We start from the raw sequence: 21,685 nt of genomic DNA, 5'->3' as shown, positions 1-21,685 counted from the left end.
TCCATCTGAACATGGACCTTGTTTTTAAACTCTCATCTGAAGGGCGACAACTTTAACAACTTCAGCACTGCACTGGATATCAGTTCAGACTCAAGCAAGGGGTTTCAACCCACAACCTTTTAACCCAGGGGCAAGAACTTTCCCCTGTAAAATTGACACAGTTAATGGTTTGTAGAAATTGATCACCCAGCACTCCTAACACATTCATTCCATTTTCAACACGAAACTGAACACAATCTGAACAGATATTCTATAACAGCAGGAGCTGCTCAACTAAACTTGTAACCACAGTCAGAAATTGATCATCTTAATCTAGTGGTAACATTCTCATCAGAATCGGATCATAAGTTAAAGCTCCTATGCCAAGGTACAATCTATCTTGAACATTCCAATTCAATGCTGCTTTACTGCAGGTGCCATTTTCCAGACGTGATGTTAAACTACCCATTTGGAAAGCTGTGTAAGATCCCATGATAGCAATAAGGGAGTTCAGTATCACAACTAATATTTATCTCACAACCACCATCACCTAAACAGATTAATCCCATCATTCAATTCATTGCTGCTGAAAGATCTTGCTGGGTGCACATTTACAGACATGTTTGCCCACACTTCAAAATTCATTGGCTGTAAAATGCACTTGATCATCAGAGGATTTGAAAGAATATTTATGATACAAATGAATTCCATCAATATCTCACAATTTAACTGATATTTACATTTATATTTACAATGTTTGTATTTATGACATTAGTTTTTATTTTTGACTAATTACTGACATTTCAACAAAAAGTGTCATTGCTACCTGAAAAGGTCTCCCATTGGTATGCCTCCATCGTGTAGCATATGAACAATTAGTTCAGCAAGATATTGCCATATATGTGGGATATCAATTTCCATATCTTCAGCTATTTCAAGGATTTCATGTAGCCTGTGGTACACAATTTTTAAAAATACATAAGTTATTAATGTGGAACAATGAACTTCCACCGTCTTCCCAAAATAATTAGTATTTTAGAAACTATTTATGGTCACTATAAGAAAACCAAAGAACAGAAAAGGCATTTGTAAAAGGCAACAGGAAGAAACAAATATTGCAATATCTGAAGTAAAAGCTTTATATTTCTAAAAAAAAAAAGAACATTTATACCAGTTAACAGAAAAGCACCAACATTTTAGGTAAACATCTTGTAGCACAAATATATATCATGTAAAGATTGTGATACTGAATTTTGTAGCTCTAATACTTCAGCATTATTAATTTTAAATACCTCAAGTTAATTTAAATTCCATTCCAGATATCAGTCAAATAGTAAAGTCAAAAGATGCAAATGTAATCTAATGGATATTCATTTAACAGTTATGAAAATGTATCAACTATATATATATATATATATATATATATATATATATATATAGTTAGTTGATACACTGAAGACTGGTTAAAAACTGTACATTTTCGTGTTACAAATCTAAATGTTCCATATTTTAATAATTAGTTTCTAGCAAAAACTTTAAAGGGCCCAATACTTACCCTTTGCAATACTGTTCCTTTGATAGAGTACCGGCTTTTACAAGCTGATACAACAACATGCCCATATGTTCTCTTGCTATTGCACTTCTCTCCAAAGTTGACTCGATACCACTTCGAACAAAGATGTGCAGTGTCTTCGGTGATTCAAGCTCCTGCACACACTGCAATGCTTCCTAATGAGAATTAAGCAAGCTATCAAGTTTCTTTCAGAAATTATATAGTTTTTGAAAAATGTCAAAATGCCAAATTTATCTGTACAAACATTCTCCTGTGGTCAGAGAATATTGCGTTTTCATCACACACAATAATTAACATGCTTACTTTGTGCTTACCTTCATATCATTGATATGCAAATATTCCTCAATGATTGCCTTCGATTTCTTTTCAAATTCTTCCTCAGAGAGGGCAGGTTTATCAGGTGCCACAGGTGCAGAGACCGGTTCAAGCTTAACTGATAAATGAGTTGGATTAAGTTTTAAAAACATATTGCAGCTTTCCCTCAGTTCAGATTACAATGCTTATATTTCAGAGTACAATACAGATGCTGATCAATAGCATATCTATCAGTGTTCTCCCCTTTTGCCCCTTAATCAGTGTTTATTTACTGACTTGAACTAAATAAAACACACAACAGCATTGAAATATAAGCTGTTGCCATTAAACCATAAAAGTCCAACTAGGGACTGTGGTGAGGTGCTGCGGAGGGCAAACGCATCACTTTTGTGTGCAAGGTTGGAGCTGATGCAGTTGAAGGTTGTGTATTGGGTGCACCTCACAAAATCAAGGATGAGCCGGCTGTTCAAGGGGGTGAAGGATGTCTGTGAAGGGTATGGGAGGGGCTCCGTGAACCATGTTTTGGTCCTCCCGAAGCTGGAAAGGTTTTGGAGGACGGTGTTGAGCACAATCTTGGGGGTCTTGCATGTAGATGTGGAGCCCGGTCCATTAGACGCCATATTCAGGGTGTTGGCCAAGCCCAAGTTGCAGATAGGAGCAGGGGCAGATACCTTGGCCTCGCTGAGCGACCAAAGGAGGGTCTTGTTGGGTGAAGGTCAGCCTCTCCACCCTGTGCCTCGACATGGTTGGGGGGACCTGATGGGAGTTTTTGATCCTGGAGATGGTGACTTTTGAACTGAGGGGGGTCGAAGGAGGGGTCCTACAATTATTGGGGTTTGTTCATCATGCACTTTCGGGAATTGGTTACCACTGGTTGTTTGGAGGGTGTATTTCCTGGTTTTGGGCAGGATTGTTTTGTATGATTGTCGTTGTTTTCTTTCTTTTGTATGGTGAAAATTGGTTGAATAAAAATATTTTAAAAGGGATATTTCTTGTCAGGTCAAATTCATATTCTTCCCCAGTGTTGAGTTTCCCCAGAAGTATTTTCCCCCCAAAGCCTTGTTGCCATTGGGGCGACTTCATACTGTATAATGACCCACGGTCGATGAAATGGCTCATTCTTATTAAAAAAAAATCTTTTCAAAATTCTCTAACGATAAAATTCCCCAGTAAGACTGTAATAAAAGGATTTGGCCCATAAGGGATGACAGCATTAAAGGAAAGCTTTAAGGAATCCTATTTTTAGCATTGAGGCAACGTTTGCACATCTTGGTGCTCGAATAAGGGATACTCTGCACAGCTAATTTATAAAGGTATGCAACGCAACCTTAAACAGGCCACTTAATCGAATTCTGGAACATTTTTTCATTGAATGGCATAATGGAAAATATATCAGATTAGCCATTTCAGTGTAACCGCCTAAGGCGGAAGACCTGGGTCACTATCCGTGTGGAGTTTGCACATTCTCCGTGTCTGTGTGGGTTTCACCCCCACAACTCAAAGATGTGCAGGTTAGGTGGACTGGCCACACTAAATTGCCCCTTAATTGGAAAAAAATCACAATTGCACACTCAAATTCTTTTTTTCAAAAATTCAGTGTAACCATTTTATCCGATGTATTGAAAATGTTCTTCCCATCTAACAATAAATAACTTCTGAGACTATCTGAAGTCCTGTGAACAGAACCAAGCTTCCAGGAGAATCTGCACTGTTAACCCAACAATCCCCATCCAATGAACAAAGTGGCAGATAATGGAGCACAATCTCCAGATGAAAATGCAAACATTTTTTAATAGAATAACCTCCGGTCCAAATACTACATTATCTACATGCCAAAATTAAGTTGGGTCCACACACAAAGCCTTTTCTAATTATTTAGGGCAGCACGGTAGCATTGTGGATAGCACAATTGCTTCACAGCTCCAGGGTCCCAGGTTCGATGCCGGCTTGGATCACTGTCTGTGCGGAGTCTGCACATCCTCCCAGTGTGTGCGTGGGTTTCCTCCGGGTGCTCCGGTTTCCTCCCACAGTCCAAAGATGTGCAGGTTAGGTGGATTGGCCATGCTAAATTGCCCTTAGTGTCCAAAATTGCCTATAGTGTTGGGTGGGGTTGCTGGGTTATGGGGATAGGGTGGAGGTGTGGACCTTAGGTAGGTTGCTCTTTCCAAGAGCCGGTGCAGACTCGATGGGCCGAATGGCCTCCTTCTGCACTGTAAATTCTATGAAAGCCAGCAACTCACTATGGCTGAAAAGAAGGCCACAAAAGAAGTTTGAAGAGCATGCCCAAAAGTTAAATGAACATTATGTTCCTAGTATGAACCATAATATATTTGGATACAACTTCCGTATAAATCAGGCGGAACAGCGAACCTACTGGGCCAGATATGATTCATGAAAAACCATGAAAACACAACGGTTTATTTTAATTTCAAAATCAGGGAGCGGTAATCATGACTGGATAGAATTGACAAGAATTCCATGAGTAGGGCAAAAATGGCTAAGAACTAAGGGATCAGAAAATGTGTGGAATCAACAATGTACACTGATCAAACAAAGGTGTCAGCTTTGATCCCTAGTCATGTGTACTAGTGATGGGTCGCAACAATCTTGCCAGATAAATCTCAAAACAAAATCAGTACAAAATCATGGATAGGTCTACATGACTAAACATCTGTACATGTTGGGGGAAAAAATTATAGACCGGTTTTATAGAATAATATTCCAGTGAGTGGTCATAATTCAGCTTTAAATGGTTAGGAATTGCACATTAATTTTTGTTATGAGCTCCAACGATGGTATCAGGCAACTTACCAGACTCTTTACTCCGATCTCGCATATGTCCACGATCTCTTTCTTCTGTCATGCTTGCTACACGCCTGACTGGTTCTTGAGAGCTTCGTCGTTCCCGCTCCCTACTTCGGTCATCTACTTCTTTGCTGTAGCTTCTCTTAGTAATTGGAGGCCTGTTACGATCACTTCTCTCTGGTTTCTCAATACGATCACTTTTGTCACTCTTTTCACTCCGGTCACTTCTTTCACTCCTCTCATTTCTGTCGGAACGGTCGCTCCTTTCAAATCGGTCTCCTCGATCACGCTCACCCTTTTCACTTCTATCACGACTTGAACTACTCCTGCTGCCACCCACCCAGCCAAAAGAAATATCACGATTAGAGAATTGCATTAAGGCAGATTCCATACCACAGCACTTCCACATGGCTTTTATTTCTGCTAGATTTGCAAGTAAAATTAGATTATGTTTCAAAGGTTATTTACCCAGATATAGCATGGGTTCTACTTAACCAGGCATTAACCATAGAACTCAGCAGCAGCTAATATTTTTTACAATAAAACACTGAATTTTACAAGAGCAGAGTTCTAATTTTACAGCAATAGGAATATCAGATATGCAACATCCAGTTGCATTCTTTATATTTGCCATACGATCTACTCAAGTATCACAAAATGCTTACTTCCATTTCTAAAGTACAGTTTTCAGTAATGTAAAGCGCTTAATCCTCAATTTTTAAAGGCACATTTTATGCAGTTTTAAAAAGTGCACATGTATTCCTTACTTGCAGACCACATGCATACAAACTAGTCGCGGGCCACTTGGTACTCAAGCCTGCTCTGCTATTCAATTGTAACCCAACCCCATATTCCTCCCTACCCCATATAACCTTCCACCCTCATGCTTACCACAAATCTATCAAACTCTGCCTTAAAAATATTCAAAGGCTCTGCTTCCATCACCTTTGGAGGAAGAGAGTTCCAAAAACTCCCGATCCTCCAAGAGAAAAACATTCTCCTTATCTCGGTCTTAAATGGGTGGCCCCTTATTTTTAAACAGTAACTCAAAGTTCTCAGTTCTCCCACAAGAAGAAACATCCGCTACACATACACCCTGTCAAGACCAAGACCCCTCAGGATCTTACAGTTTAAATCAAGTCACCTCCTACTCTTCTAAACTGCAGCGGGGAAGTAAGCATTTTGTGATACTTGAGTAGATCGTATGGCAAATATAAAGAATGCAACTGGATGTTGCATATCTGATATTCCTATTGCTGTAAAATTAGAACTCTGCTCTTGTAAAATTCAGTGTTTTATTGTAAAAAATATTAGCTGCTGCTGAGTTCTATGGTTAATGCCTGGTTAAGTAGAACCTTTCCTCATAGCAACCGACACTCATCAGATATTAGTCCAGTGAAGTTTCTCCAAAATGCTTCCAATGCATCATCTATATCTTTCCTTCAGTAAGGAGGCCGATACTGTACACAGTATTCTAGATGTGGTCTCGCCAGAGTCCTGTACAACTGAAGCATAACCTCCCTACTCTTGCATTCAATTTCTCTCGCATTAAACAAAACATTCTATTAGAACATAGAACAGTACAGCACAGAACAGGCCCTTCAGCCCTCGATGTTGTGAGGAGCATTGTCCGAAACCAAGATCAAGCTACCCCACTCCCTGTCATTCTGGTGTGCTCCATGTGCCTATCCAATAACCGCTTGAAAGTTCCTAAAGTGTCCGAATCCACTATTCAGGCAGTCCATTCCACACCCTAACCTCTCTCTGAGTAAAGAACCTACCTCGGACATCCCTCCTATATCTCCCACCCTGAATCTTATAGTTATGCCCCCTTGTAACAGCTACATCCACCCGAGGAAATAGTCTCTGAACGTCCACTCTATCTATCCCCCTCATTATTTTATAAACCTCTATTAAGTCGTCTCTCATCCTCCTTCGCTCCAAAGAGAAAAGCCCTAGCTCCCTCAACCTTTCCTCATAAGACCTATCCTGCAAACCAGGCAGCATCCTGGCAAATCTCCTTTGCATCCTTTCCAATGCTTCCACATCCTTCCTGTAATGAGGTGGCCAGAACTGCACACAATACTCCAAATGTGGTCTCACCAGGGTCATGTATAGTTGCAGCATAACCCCGCGGCTCTTAAACTCAAGCCCCCTGTTAATAAACGCTAACACACTATAAGCCTTCTTCATGGCTCTATCCACTTGAGTGGCAGCCTTCAGAGATCTGTGGACATGAACCCCAAGATCTCTCTGTTCCTCCACATTCCTGGGAACCCTGCCGTTGATCTGTAATCCACATTCAAATGTTTTCGACCAAAATGAATCACCTCGCACATATCAGGGTTAAACTCCTTCTGCCATTTTTCAGCCCAGCTCTGCATCCTATCAATGTCTCTTTGCAGCCTACAAAAGCCCTCCACCTCATCCACTACTACACCAATCTTGGTGTCATCAGCAAATTTACTGACCCATCCTTCAGCTCCCTCCTCCAAGTCATTGATAAAAATCACAAATAGCAGAGGACCCAGTACTGATCCCTGTGGTACACCGCTGGTAACTGGTCTTGTCTGAAACATTTCCATCCACCACCACCCTCTGTCTTCTATGTGATAGCCAGTTACTTATCCAATTGGCCCAATTTCCCTCTATCCCACACCTCCTTACTTGCTTCATGAGCCGACCATGGGGAACCTTATCAAACGCCTTACTAAAATCCATGTATATAACATCAACTGCTATAGAGGTTCCAATCAATATTTGGAAAGTTAAAGTCACCCATGACAACGACCCCGAGACCTCCACACCTATCCATAATCTGTTTTGCAATTTCTTCCTCCACATCTCTATTACTATTTGGGGGCCGATAGAAAACTCCTAACAATGTGACTGCTCCTTTCCTATTTCTAACTTCGGCCCATATTACCTCAGTAGGCAGATCCCCTTCAAACTGCCTTTCTGCAGCCATTAAACTATCCTTGATTAACAATGCTACTCCTCCACCTCTTTTACCACCTTCCCTACTCTTACTGAAACATCTATACCCCGGAACTTCCAACAACCATTCCTGTCCCTGTTCTAACCATGTCTCCGTAATGGCCACAAAATCGTAGTCCCAAGTACCATCCACGCTCCAAGTTCACCTACCTTATTCCGGATGCTCCTTGCATTGAAGTAGACACACCTCAACCCACCTTTCTGTCTGCCGGTACACTCCTGCAACCTTGATACCCTCCTCAGTACCTCACTACTCTCAACACTGGCTTCTGGACTACAGCTCATTTTCCCAGCCCCCTGACAAATTAGTTTAAACCCCCCCGAAGAGTGGGAGCAAATTTTCCTCCCAGGATACTGGTGCCCCTCTGGTTCAGGTGCAAACCATCCTGTCTGTACAGGTCCCACCTTCCCCAGAATGTGCTCCAATTATCCACATACCTGAAACCCTCCTTCCTACACCATCCCTGCAGCCACGTGTTTATCTGCACCCTCTCACTGTTCCTCACCTCACTAGCACGTGGCACCGGCAACAAACCAGAGATGATACCATGGTTTGTCCTGGCTCTCAGCTTCCACCCTAGCTCCCTGAATTCCTATTTTAAATCCCCGCCCCTTCTCTTACCTATGTCGTTGGTACCGATGTGTACCATGACTTGTGACTGCTCCCCTTTAAGGATTCTGAAAACACGGTCCAAGACGTCATGAACCCTGGCACCCAGGAGGCAACATACCATCCGTGAGTCCCTTTCGCTGCCACAGAACCGTCTATCTGTCCCTCTACCTATAGAGTCCCCAATAATTGTTGTTCTCCTGCTCTCCCCTCCTTCCCTTCTAAGCCACAGGGACAGACTCAGTACTGGAGATCCGTTTATCGTGGCTTACACCTGGTAGGTCGTCCCCCTCAACAGTATCCAAAACGGTATTAGCTTTCCTAATTACTTACCGTACCTGCATCCTAGTGATTCATGCACTAAGACATTTAGGAAAGAGCCGTCTGAATTTAGGTGCACTGCCTCTCACCATTTAGATAACATTCTTTTTTATTTTTCCTGCCAAAATGGACAATTTCATTTTTGTCCACATTATACTAATTTGCCAGACCATTACCCACTCATTCAAACAATCTGTCCCCTTGTAACCTCATGTCCAATCCTTATGGACATCCTTACATTTTACCTATTGCAGATGCAAAGCTAACTGGCCTGTAGTTTCCTGTTTTCGGTCACCCTCCCCCTTTTGAATAAATACTTGCCAAGAAGTGATCCAATTAATTTCAGGCATGCAATGTTGATGTTTCCAAATTAAGCAATTTCAACAAGGTAGCACACATTTCAGAATTAAATTTAATTTCTAATCTGGAATTGAAGCATCATTCTAAATTTTAATGTCCCCGATTTAAAAGCCAAGTAACCAGTAAGCATCAATTTCATCAATTTACCTGGGTACAACCCTCCTTGCATCAAAATTATCTGTAGATGAAGACTGTTGGAGAGCTGAAAATCTATTCACTGTGGCTGTGGTTGGCCTTCCTGAATCCACACCTAAGTAATAAACAGGAAATAATTATTTATGCCTGCAGTCATCAGTATTAAGAAATTAATACATCGTTTATTTGCACAGTAACACTGCAATGAAGTTACTGTGAAAATCCTCTAGTTGCCACACTATGGCACTTTTTCGGGCCGCTAGAGGATTTTCACAGTAACCTCATTGCAGTGTTAAGTTGTAGGTAATTGAATTGTTCAAGAGAGAATCAGTAGATCTTTAGTTGCTCACGGGATCCTGGGATTTGCATCAAAGGCAAATCAAGCGATAAACAATTTAAAAGTTGAACTGACTTAAGAAATGCATTGCCCCTGAAAACATTACACTACTTTGCAAGGAGTCATGATACTTCTTGTGCAGCATTCGATCTAATATGATATACAATCAATGATATATAGAAGCTGGTAATATGTCGCCAAATTTAAAAAGTGAACAAAGCACAATTTATGAAAAACAGTTAAGCAGGAAGTACTGTGACAGGTTCCTCAATATGCTCCCTTATCTTGTAAAGTTGTAGTAAATATTGGGGCATTTTAGCTATACCCATTTGTCCTCAAATCAACACAAAGCACATTCCTGTAAAGAGACCCTGGATTGGGACGGACCACATATCAAACCAGGGACATTCTCGGCCCAGCCTCAAACCTGACAAATATAGAGGTGCCAACCAAGAAAACCCCTTGCAAAATTTCATACTTATGATGTGAGGAAGTAGCTAGCAAAGGACAAATTGAAGAGATTAGAGTACAGTAAAACAAACCAAAATTAAAATCAAATTGGAAAAAGAGGGTGCCAGGCAAGAAACATTCAGATTTTACTTTTGTTGATTTTCATTTCAATCGTTTCCTTTTGTGGGTTCTTATTATTATTAATCACGGTCGGCACAGTGGCAGTGATTAGCACTGCTGCCTCAAAGCACCAGAGGCAGGGACTCGGGTTCAATTCCGACTTTGGGTGACAGTGTGGAGTTTGTACGTTCTCCCTGTGTCTGCGTGAGTTTATTCTGGATGGTCCAGTTTGGATGCAATTGTATAGGGTATTGGCAAGACCACATCGGAGTATTGTGTCCAGTTTTGGTCTCCTTGTTTGAGGAGGATGTGGGGGCATTGGAGGCAGCTCAGAGGAGGTTTCACCAGATTGATTCCGGGGATTAAAGGGTTGATGTAAGAGGAGAGATTAACTGTTTGGGCTTGTACGCCCCCTGGAGTTAGAAGGATGAGGGGGTCGGATCGTGGTATACAAAATACTAAAAGGGGGGTGGCACGGGGGGCTCAGTGGTTAGCACTGCTGCCTACGGCACTGAGGACCCGGGTTCGCTCCCGGCCCCGGGGTTGTATGGAGTTTGCATTCTCCCCTGGTCTGCGCGAGTTCCACCCCACTACCCAAAGATGTGCAGGTTAGGTGGATTGGCCACGCTAAATTGCTCCTTAATTGGGAAAAAGTTATTGGGTACTCCATTTTTTAAAAAAATGTTTTATTAAATAAAATACTAAACGGGATTGATAATGTAAACGTAGACCAAATGTTCCCCCTTGTGGGCAATCTAGAACCAGAGGTCCATAAGACCATAAGACATAGGAGCAGATTTAGGCCACTCGGCCCATCGCGTCTGCTCCACCATTCAATCATGGCTGATATTTTCTCATCCCCATTCTCCTGCCTTCTCCCCATAACCCCTGATCCCCTTATTAATCAAGAACCTATCTATCTCGGTCTTAAAGACACTCAGCGATTTGGCCTCAACAGCCTTCTGCGGCAAAGAGTTCCACAGATTCACCTGCCTCTGGCTGAAGAAATTCCTCCTCATCTCTGTTTTAAAGGATCGTCCCTTTATTCTGAGATGGTGTCCTCTGGTTCTCGTTTTCCTCCAAGTGGAAACATCCTTTTCACATCCACTCTATCCAGGCCTCGCAGTCTCTTGTAAGTTTCAATAAGATTCCCTCTCATCCTTCTAAACTCCAACGAGTACAGACCAGAGTCCTCAAACGTTCCTCATACAAAAAGTTCTTCATTCCAGGGATCATTCTTGTGAACCTCCTCTGGACCCTTCCCAAGGTCAGCACACCCACCCTTAATACGGGGCCCAAAACTGCTCACAATACTCCAAATGAGGTCTGACAAGGGCATTCTCCGGCCTCAGAAGTACATCCCTGGTCTTGTATTCTAGCCCTCTTGACATAATGCTAACATTGCATTTGCCTTCTTAACTGCCGACATGGATCATAGATATAGGTTGAGAGGCTATCGATTTAGAACTAAGCTGAGGAGGAACTATTTCTCGCAGAGGGTGGTGAATTTGTGGAACTCGCTGTCTCAGTGCGGTGGAATCGGGAGTCATTAAATGGTTTCAAGAAGGAGATAGATCTATTTCTGATAAAAAGCAGGTTAAAGGGATAAGGGGGAACAAGTGGGGAGATGGATTTTAGACCGGGAAGAAATCAGCCATGACGGAGCAGGCTCGAAAGGCTGCATTGCCTACTTCTGCTCCTAATTCTTATGTTCCTCCCACAGTCCAAAGATATGCAGGCTAGGTTAAATGGCCTTGCTAAATTGTCTCTTGGGTGGGGTCACATGAATAGGACGGGTTAGGTAGGGTGGTCTTCCGATGGATCGGTGTTGACTTGATGGGCCACACTGTAGAATTTCTATGTAATATTGGTAACAACTCTATTCTTGATAGTCAACAAGTTTACTTACTGGAGTAGGTTTCCTTGCTGGAACATTAGTGTGCTTTTAACAACGCGAGTTCCCATAATGAACCTGGCAATAATCTTACCATCATCAAAATAATCAGTTGAATCTATTACTATGTTGGTCAAGCACAACTTGTTATAATATTATAATCTGAGAGATAATACCTGTGTCATTAGGTTTACTTCCAGATCCACCACTGCTTCCTTTAACCCAGCCACCAAGTCGACCTGCTGGTGCCAGCACTTGATTGTTGTAATCCATGGCCCCTGCCTATTTAAAGAAATGAGGAAGAAAATAAATTCAAGTTACTGAATAGGTATTACTTATATTTAATATAGTAATGAGAAGTTAAATATCAACGGGAGAACAATCCCATACCTTGGTAATCTTGCTTAGCCGACTCGTATCAATAGGTCTGCTACTTTTGGCAATTGGCACCGTATTCCAACCTGCTTCGTCAATCCCTTGACTTCCTCGGCCACCTATGGTCATCAGCAGTTTTAAAATTCCAAAATGTTTGATAAATAAAAATCACAAACAATCGAGGAGAGAGTCATATCTAATCACATCTGATGCCCAGTTGGAGACAGCCCCTCCACCGTCAGTTGAGAGTTTACCGAGATCAGCAATGTACAACGATGCTGCCACTAGAAGTGGTCGGGAATGTCAAAATTTTAATACCAACTAATTTGAAGATCTGTGAATGTTAAACAGTGTATCCAATAGCAAAGATTGCTGATTAATTTAACTATCCAAACTGTGAGGATCCATTATTAGAAAATATTCTGGAAAGAAATTGCCAAATTGATATGTATTCCATAAACTAAAAAAATGAGTGGGGGTGAGGGTTCAGTTGCTTAGAAAATTAGGAAGTCAAAGTCAACGGTAGGAGTGTAGGTTAGTGATAATGTCAACAGAAAACAACAGTTACTGCTGCATCTACAAGATCCCAGGTCCTGGAGAAACAAACATCCACACCCAAAATAGTCTGCACTCACAAATGCATAAAAAGCACCTCCAAATGCGATTTCCACTACAATTATATACAGATTATATGAACATTATATTGTACCAATGGCTCATACAAGAGCCCCAAGAGGGGCTAGGACTCAAAGAATGGAAGGTTTAAAAGAGCAAATCCAGAGTTGTAAACAACTGTAAATAGTTAAAGCTTAATGTTCTTTATTTGGATGCACAAAGAATTTGCAACAAGATAGAGGAGTTGATAGCAGTTTGCAATATAGGTGTATGATGTATTAGCTATTACAAAATTTGATTACAGGGTGACTAGGACCAGGTGCTCAACAATCCAGGGTATTCAATGTACTAAAAGAACAGGTCAAAGGGGAAAGGAGGTGCAGTAGTGTTGTTCGTCAAGCAAGGCTTCAGAGCAGTGCTGAATCTTAATATAAAGGCAGGAGAGTGATGCAGAATCAGTTTGGGTTGAAATCATGAATGGCTGAGAAAGAAAGACACGGGTGGGAATAGACTATAGACCCCCAAAATACAACCTCTCAAGAGGTCAGAGCATAAATGGGAAAATATCAAGGGTATGTTTGCAGGAAACTGCAATTATCATGGGGGACTTTAATCAACTTAAATAAGGGCAATTATAATGGTATGAGGGAGGTGTTGTGTAAAATGAGTTGGGTTATATCCCAAGATATAGGTCGTAGATGAACAGTGGCAGGTATTCAAAGAGTTGATCCATAAGGCTCAGCGGGAGTATATCCCAATCAAAAAGATGAATTCCACAAGAAAAAGGCAAAATCCATGTTTAACAAAGGAGGTCATGGATAATGTTAAATTGAAAAGCAAGATATACAAAGTGGCAAGGGATAGCGGTAGACCAGAGGATTGGAAGTCTTTAGGATCCAGCAGCAAAAGACTAAAAAGCTTATAAGAAGGGGAAAAATGAATTGCGAGAAAACACCAATATAAAAACACCAAGAGCTTCTATGGATATATAAATTGGAAACGTGCGGCTAAGGTAAATGTGGGACCTCTACTAAACAAGGCTGGTAAATTAATAACAGCAAACAAAGTAATGGCGGACTGTTAAATTTTTTGCATCAGTCTTCACCGTGGAAGACATTGCAAATATCCCCAAGGTATCAGATGGGCCAATTTCAAATAACATGGCAGAACTTCCAAAAATCCCAATCACAAGGGATACAGAGTATTATAGAAACTCAAGAGACTAAAGGCGGACAGGGCCCAATGAACTGTACGCTTGGGTTTTAATGGAAGTGGCTACAGTGGACTCATTAGCTGAAATGTTTCGTACCTCTCTAAATTCCAGGAGGATACTGGAAGATTGTAAAACAGCCAATGTGACTCCCTGGTTCAAAAAGGGAGAAAGGCAGAAGGCAGCGAACTATAAGCCAGTTAGTTTAACATCTATTATTGGCAAGATGCTGGAGTCAATAATCAAAGAGGAAATAGCTAATCATTTAGGAAAGCTGGATATAAGCAAACCTAGTCAACGTGGTTTTATGAAAGGTAAATCATGTTTGCCAAATTTGCTCAAACTCTTTTGAGGATGTAACAGAGAGAGTAGAAAGAGGGGAACCTGTAGATGTATGTAGTGTATTTAGATTTCCAAAAGGCATTTTACAAAGTGCTAAGAGACTGGTGCATAAAGTAAAAGTGTGTTAGCATGAAAACTGGCTATCACATAAAAACAGAGTTGGGATAAATGGGTCCATTTCAGAGTGGAAATGTGTAACTAGTGGATCAGCCCGAGGCACACAATTGTTCACTATTTACATTAATGACCTGGAGGAAGAAATAGAATGCAAGGTTCCCAAATTTGATGATGAAACGAAAATAGGTGGAAGGGCATGTTGTGATGAGGATATTGTGATTCTGCAACGGGATGTAGATTGATTGGATGACTGGACGAAAACCTGGCAAATGGAGTTTAATGTGGAGAGTGTGAGGTCAGGCACTTTGGTGGGAGAAATCAAAAGACAAATTATCTAAATGGAGAGAGATTGCAGGTATGTGAAGTACAGAGGGATCTGCGTGTCCTGGTGCATGAATCACAAACAGCTAGCAGGCAGGTCGAACAAGTAATTAAGGCGGCAAACGGCATTTTGGCCTTTATTGCAAAGGGTTTGGAGTTTAAAAACAGGGAGGTTTTTTTGCAATTGTACAGGGTGTTTGTTGGTGAGGCCTCACCTGGAATACTACATACAGTTGTGGTCCCCTTAGCAAACAAAGGATATGGTAACATTGGAGTCAGTGCAAAGAGTCACCAGGCTAATTCCTGGGACGAGAGGGCTGTTCTATCAAGAGAGATAGCCTGGATCTGTATTCCTTGGAGTTCAGAACATATAAAATCCTGAGGGGGCTTAACAGGGTAGTGGGGAGATGTTTTCACAAGTGGGACAATCTTCATTAGAAGTATTTAAAGTGGAGGTAGATAAATACCAAGGAACAGAGGGCTTTGAGGAAATGGCACAGAAAAAGAGCTGAGGCCAGCATAGATCAGCCATTATCATACTGAATGGTGGGGCAGGATTGAAGGGCCTGGTGGCCTACTGCTACTTCCATTTCTTATGCCCATTGGTAACAATAAACTTAAGTTTATAAAAAGCCAATGAGATTTGACTAATTATTACAGTAAACTTAAAATTTTCCCGAGAAAGCGTGAATGTTTGAATTTTTCCTAAACTGAAGAAAAAAATTCCCAGCTCCAGAAGAATATGAAGATAGATTACAAAATCACCTCATTATTAACTCACCAGTGCTACTGCTACCTGCAGGACCTCGCCTTTTGTCCTGTTTGGTTAGAAGCTGTTGCTGTACCCTTAAATGCTGTTGATGTTCTTCTATCTGAGCTTCTCGGTGAATCTGCTCTAATGTCTTGGGTCCCTGGTCACCTCTTCGAGGCACCCAGTTATTCTGGAAATCAACACATTATTTGAAAATCTGAAATAATCATCGTGATCTATTTATCCCCAAAATAAAATGTCATTGTTCCCCTCAGCTGAAATATCACATCAGACAAGAGAGATTGGAAAAATGCAAGTCAACTTTAAAACAAAATTTGTCAGGTATGTTACTATAGCAGATTTTGTAGCTTGTTCATGATTTTGAATTATATATATTTTTATTCTCCTTTTTCACATTTTCTCCCAAATTAACACCCAACAATAAACAATCAGCAACGAATGCAATGCCAAGCCCCATTTCAAAAACAACGATCCCATCCTCCCTCCAAACATTAGCCCGCATCTTCACATAAACGAATGACAAAAAGGAATCAGGAATCACCCAAAGTCACATTAACACATACAGTGTCTCTCCCCCCCCCCCGCCCCCCCCCCAATTGTTCGATGTAATGCAATTCTCAAAACTGCATAATGTATAATGCCCATGAATTGTAGAACCCCTCCATTCTTCCCCTCAGTTCAAATTTAACCTGCTCAAGAGTCAAGAATTCCAGCAGGTCCCCCCCCCCCCCCCCCCCCCTCCTCCAACCACACCAGGGCACAGGGTTGAGAGGTTGATCTCCACCCCAACAGGATCCGCCTTCGGGCGATCAATGAGGCGTAGTCTACATCTGCCTCGGCGCCCATTTCCAGCCCTGGCTTGTCCGACACCCCGAATATGGCCTCCCAAGGGCACGGGCCAAGTTTCACATGCACCACCTTAGAGATTACCCTAAAAACCTCCTTCCAGTAATCCTCCAGCTTTGGACAGGACCAAAACATATGAACGTGATTTGCAGCCCCCCCCCCCGCGCAAACTTTCACACACACCTTCTACCCCCTAAAGCCGGATCATCCTCGCCTCTGTAAGGTGCGCTCTATATACCACCTTCAACTGTATTAGCCCCAACCTCGCACATGAGGTGGAGGCGTTCACCCTCCGGAGTACCTCACACCAAAGCCCCTCCGCCATACCCTCTCCCAACTATTCCTCCCACTTTGCCTTGATCCCTCCCAGCGGTGCCTTCGCCTCTGCCAAAATAGCTCCATAAACCGCTGACACGAATTCCTTCTCCAGTCCCCCTGTCGTGAGCACCTCCTCCAGCAATGTGGAAGCCGGCTCAACTGGGAAGCTCTGCATCTCCTTTCTGGCAAAGTCTCAAACCTGCATGTATCTAAATATTTCCCGTGCTCCGGCCAATACTTCACTCCCAGCTCCTTCAATCCTGCAAACCAACCCCCAAGAAACAAATCTTTAAGTGTTCTAATTCCTTTCTCCTCCCATCTTTGAAAATTACCATTCACACTTCCCTGGCTCAAATGGTTCACCCAAATCGGCATTTCCCTTGACCCTGCCCCCAACCCAAAATGCTGGCGAAACTGCCTCCAAATTCTCAACAAAGTTATTACTACCGGACTCCCTGCGTATCTCTCTGGGGCCGTCGGGAGACTTGGCTCCTCACTCTGCAACTGGATCGACTTTCTAACCAACAGACCACAATCAGTAAGAATAAACACCAACTCCTCCTCCACAATAGTACTCAACAGCGACAACAATCTATCCCTCAATGCCAGGAAAACTAAAGAGCTGGTCATTGACTTCAGAAAGCAAAATACAGCACATGTCCCTGTCAGTATCAACGGGGCCGAGGTGGAGATGGTTAACAGCTTCAAATTCTTAGGGGTGCCCATCACCAAAAATCTGTCCTGGTCCACCCACGTCGACTCTACCACTAAGAAAGCACAATAGCACCTATACTTCCTCAGGAAACTAAGGAAATTTGGCATGTCCACATTAAATCTACCAACTTTTACAGATGCATCATAGAAAGCATCCTATCTGGCTGCATCACAGCCTGGTATGGCAACAGCTCGGTCCAAGACCGCAAGAAACATCTGAGAGTCGTGAACACAGCCCAGTCCATCACACGAACCTGCCTCCCATCCATTGACTCCATCTACATCTCCCGCTGCCTGGGGAAAGCGGGCAGCATAATCAAAGACCCCTCCCACCCGGCTTACTCACTCTTCCAACTTCTTCCATCGGGCAGGAGATACAGAAGTCCGAGAACACGCACAAGCAGACTCAAAAACAGCTTCTTCCCCACTGTTACCAGACTCCTAAACGATCCTCTTATGAACTGACCTCATTAACACTACACCCCTGTATGCGTCACACGATGCCGGTGTTATCCAGTTACATTGCATACCCTGTGTTGCCCTATTATGTATTTTCTTTTATTTCCTTTTCTTTTCATGTACTTAATGATTCGTTGAGCAGCTCGCAGAAAAATACTTTTCACTGTACCTTGGTACACGCGACAGTAAACAAATCCAATCCAAACAAAATCAGACTTTGTGTACTTTTAAAAAATAATTCAACATTTACACAGATACAAGTCAAGTACCATCTGGAGTCAATTGAACTCACTTGTCGAAGATCTATCACATCCTGCACCATAAAGCGAATCCGAGATGATGTTTTCTTTTCTTTAATAATTTTTCCCATCTGGTGAAAATACTGATCCATCCTAGGCTAAAGGCAAGATACAAGGAGTGAAAGTTACATATTAAAAGAGAAATCAAGTATACCAACACCTGGTTATTATTGTATAGAGTACTTTCGGGAGTTTAAAAAAAAAACTTACTTTGGCTTTTTCAAAATCCAAGTCTTTGCCTATTGTAGTTAATAACCTACATAGGCACTCAAGTGATTCTTGATCATGGTTCTTTAGCAGCTTGACTATACAGTCGTGCATAATTGGCTCGGTTAACATTTTCAGTTTGAAGAGTTCGCCAATGAATTTGATATTGCCTAGTGATCGCCGTCTAGCTTTGTCCCTCGCGTCCTTTAGCTCTTCTTGGAGACGGGTTTTCTCCTCAGACTGGAATGAACAGAATCAAGCAGTATTAATGCAAACTCATAACTCTGCGCCATTTAAGTTCAGTAATGGAGACATTTCAACATGACAAACTTTTGCACCATGAGATATTGAATAAATCTTATTGCCTACGGAATCGTACCCAGTGAGAGCCAGTAATTTGGGTGGGTGAAAGAAGCAAAAGAGGCAGACCTGTTGGATTCCACAGACGATAGTTCAATATTTTTATCAGCACAAAGAATAATTTCAAAAGCATTCTTTTTTAATAAAAGGAAAAGACTTGCTGTTATTAATATTTTACATCAGGACGAAAATGTGGAATCAATAATTTTGCTTGTCTGGTTTTTCATAAATGCTGGAACAGAAAATTACATCCATGCTTGCGTTATCAAAAATAGAAGATTTAAAAAGGATTGGCCTCGAAAGAAACCAACAATTGTGTACGTAATGGTATCATAAAATTAATTGGTACATATTAGTTTAATTGAAATAGTACATGATGCAGAAAGATGGGTAGCAGATGTTGAAATATGAACCGATGGTACCAAAATTACAAAGTTCATTTGAACTAAATTTCGAAAAGACTACATTGGAGTTAAACAATTTTAAATATAAAATAGCATAAGCTGAAGTTACATAAACACAAGGTAATAATTGTTTATGCAAAATAGTGTTATGCAATATACACTGAATAATTTAACTCAAATTCTTTTAGTGGGATTGGAAGAACATACTTTTATGTACTTTTTAAAAATGTGTTCTTGGGTATGTGGGCGTCGCTGGCTGGGCCAGCATTTGTTGCCCATCCCTAATTGCCCTTGGACTGAGTGGCTTGCAAGGCCATTTCCTTGGTGGGCAGTTAAGAGTCAACCGCATCACTGAGAGAGTCTGGAGTCACATGTAAGTCAGACCGGGCAAGGGCAGCAGATTTCCTTCCCTGAAGGACATTAGTCAACGAGATGGGTTTCTACAACAATCAGCAATAGTTTCATGGTCATCATTAGGCTTATAATTCCAGATATTTATTGAGTTCAAATGTCACCATCGGTCATAGTGGGATTCAAACCCGGGACCCCAGAGCATTACCCTGGGTCTCTGGATTACTAATCCAGTGACAATACCACTAATGTCACCGCCTTTCCTGTGTAAAGCTAAAGGAGCACAACTTTTTGAGATATCTTCACTTATAAATAGAAACGACAAACAGCTATAACTTTTGAAGCAGGACCAGGCTATATTCAAGCAGAGTTTAAAAACATAGAAACAGGTCATTTGTCCCATCTGGCCTGATTTCCTGCTCCACCCAAATTCCTTCCAATCCTACTTCACATTCTAATCCCAAATTCCCTCCCATCCTACTTCATTCTAATCCCATTACCCCAAATCCTTCTCTTGACCCTTCAATTGTATTTGTCCAGCTTCCCTTTAAAAAATTATGTTAAGTCACTCCTGAATTCCCTCTTGGATATCAGTGACTAACTCATCTTGGATGAGCTTTAGACTCATTAACAAGTGCCTAAACTACCAGTCACCTCGATAATTTTAATGAGCTCTATTTTGGGTCACCCTTCAGTCTTTTTAGATGAAAAAGAAATGATCCAATCCATTCAGTCTTTCCTGATAGCGGTGGTATTATTGTAAATTCTGTTCGACCCAGAAGGTGCTGAATAAGTTTGCAGGATGCCGCTGGATAGGCTGGGACTGCTCTTCTCAACAGATAACGGTGAAGGAGAGATTTGACAGAGATGCTTATACGGAGACCATTATAAATGAAGAAACTATCTCCAGTGGTTGATGCGACACTAACAAGGAGGACCAGTAAGATGACAAACAAAAGAAAAAATCAGAGGGAGCATGATTCTTTAGCAGCTTGACTATTTGTCAATAGGTGAATCAGTCCATAGCTTAAAGCATACTGTCATAGTGCTGAAAGATGGAACACAATCATTGCCTGGGGCAGGTTAGGATATTCATGCAAATTGAAGGCAAGCTGTTGCAAAAAAGTAATGATGGCCCACTCCCAGGATGATAGGCAATGATCAGTAAATAACAAAAAATAGGCTTTTCGCAACTACCCGATATCTCAAATGCTTTATAGCCAAAGTACTTTTTTTTTTAAAAAAAAAAAGTGCACTCACTGCACGCAAGGTAGGAAACATGGCGCCAATGTGCTCACATCAAACTCCCACAAATATGATGCCATCACCAAACAAATCTCCCCTCACCACCTCTCAGCATTTCGAAGGAACAGTCTGCTCCATGACGCCCTGGTGCACTCCTCGATCGCCCCAATGCCTTATCCCTTCTCATGGCACCTTCCCATGCAATCACAGGGACACCTACTCCTTCCTTTACCTCCTGCCTCCTCACTTTCCAAGGCCCCAAACACACTTTCCAGGTGAAGCAATATTTCAGTCTACTGCATTTGCTGTTCCCAGTGCAGTCTCCTCTCCATTGAAGGACTAAACGCAGACTGCATAATCGCTTTGCAGAACACCTCAGTCCACAAACATGACCCTGATCAGCCTGTTGCTTGCCATTTCAATCTTGCACACGTCTGTCCTTGGCTTGTCACAATGTTTCTAATGCAATCAGGAGGAACAGCAACTCATCTTCAATTAGGCACTTTACAGCCTTCTTTAGACCACAAGTCCTTGTCCACCATTTTGACTTTTTCCATTCTCTTCCCTCGCCCCACCCCCAAGTACCAGTCAAAAACTGGTTCTTATGTTCGGCAGCACGGTAGCACAGTGGGTAGCACTGTTGCTTCACAGCATCAGGATCCCAGGTTTGATTTCTGGCTTGGGTCACTGTGTGTGGAGTCTGCACGTTCTCCCCGTGTTTGCGTGGGTTTTCTCCGGGTGCTCCGGTTTCCTCCCACAAGTCCCGAAAGATGTGCTGTTAGGTAATTTAGACATTCTGAATTCTCCCTCAGTATACCCGACCAGGCACTCGGA

General features: G+C 41.9%; 1 protein-coding gene across 11 annotated transcripts in view; it reads right to left on the bottom strand.

Annotated features, from left to right (window-relative positions):
• Positions 1-21,685, bottom strand: part of LOC140389755 (eukaryotic translation initiation factor 4 gamma 1-like) — a 163,418-nt gene that overhangs the window by 16,921 nt on the left and 124,812 nt on the right. For 9 of the 11 annotated variants that reach the window (XM_072474243.1, XM_072474238.1, XM_072474239.1 and 6 more), the window contains 10 exons: positions 18,495-18,731; positions 18,278-18,382; positions 15,658-15,817; positions 12,287-12,390; positions 12,073-12,178; positions 9,108-9,210; positions 4,679-5,001; positions 1,867-1,985; positions 1,535-1,707; positions 806-931 (listed from right to left, as the gene is read on the bottom strand). In XM_072474243.1, the coding sequence (XP_072330344.1) occupies positions 806-931; positions 1,535-1,707; positions 1,867-1,985; positions 4,679-5,001; positions 9,108-9,210; positions 12,073-12,178; positions 12,287-12,390; positions 15,658-15,817; positions 18,278-18,382; positions 18,495-18,731 (1,556 nt within the window). The remainder of the gene's footprint in view (positions 1-805; positions 932-1,534; positions 1,708-1,866; positions 1,986-4,678; positions 5,002-9,107; positions 9,211-12,072; positions 12,179-12,286; positions 12,391-15,657; positions 15,818-18,277; positions 18,383-18,494; positions 18,732-21,685) is intronic. The other 2 variants (XM_072474244.1, XM_072474248.1) reach the window with 1 other exon arrangement.

The sequence above is a fragment of the Scyliorhinus torazame genome, chromosome 14, assembly GCF_047496885.1.
Source record: "Scyliorhinus torazame isolate Kashiwa2021f chromosome 14, sScyTor2.1, whole genome shotgun sequence".
NCBI classification, from domain to species: Eukaryota; Metazoa; Chordata; class Chondrichthyes; order Carcharhiniformes; family Scyliorhinidae; genus Scyliorhinus; species Scyliorhinus torazame.
This window is presented reverse-complemented; position numbering and strand designations above follow the sequence as displayed.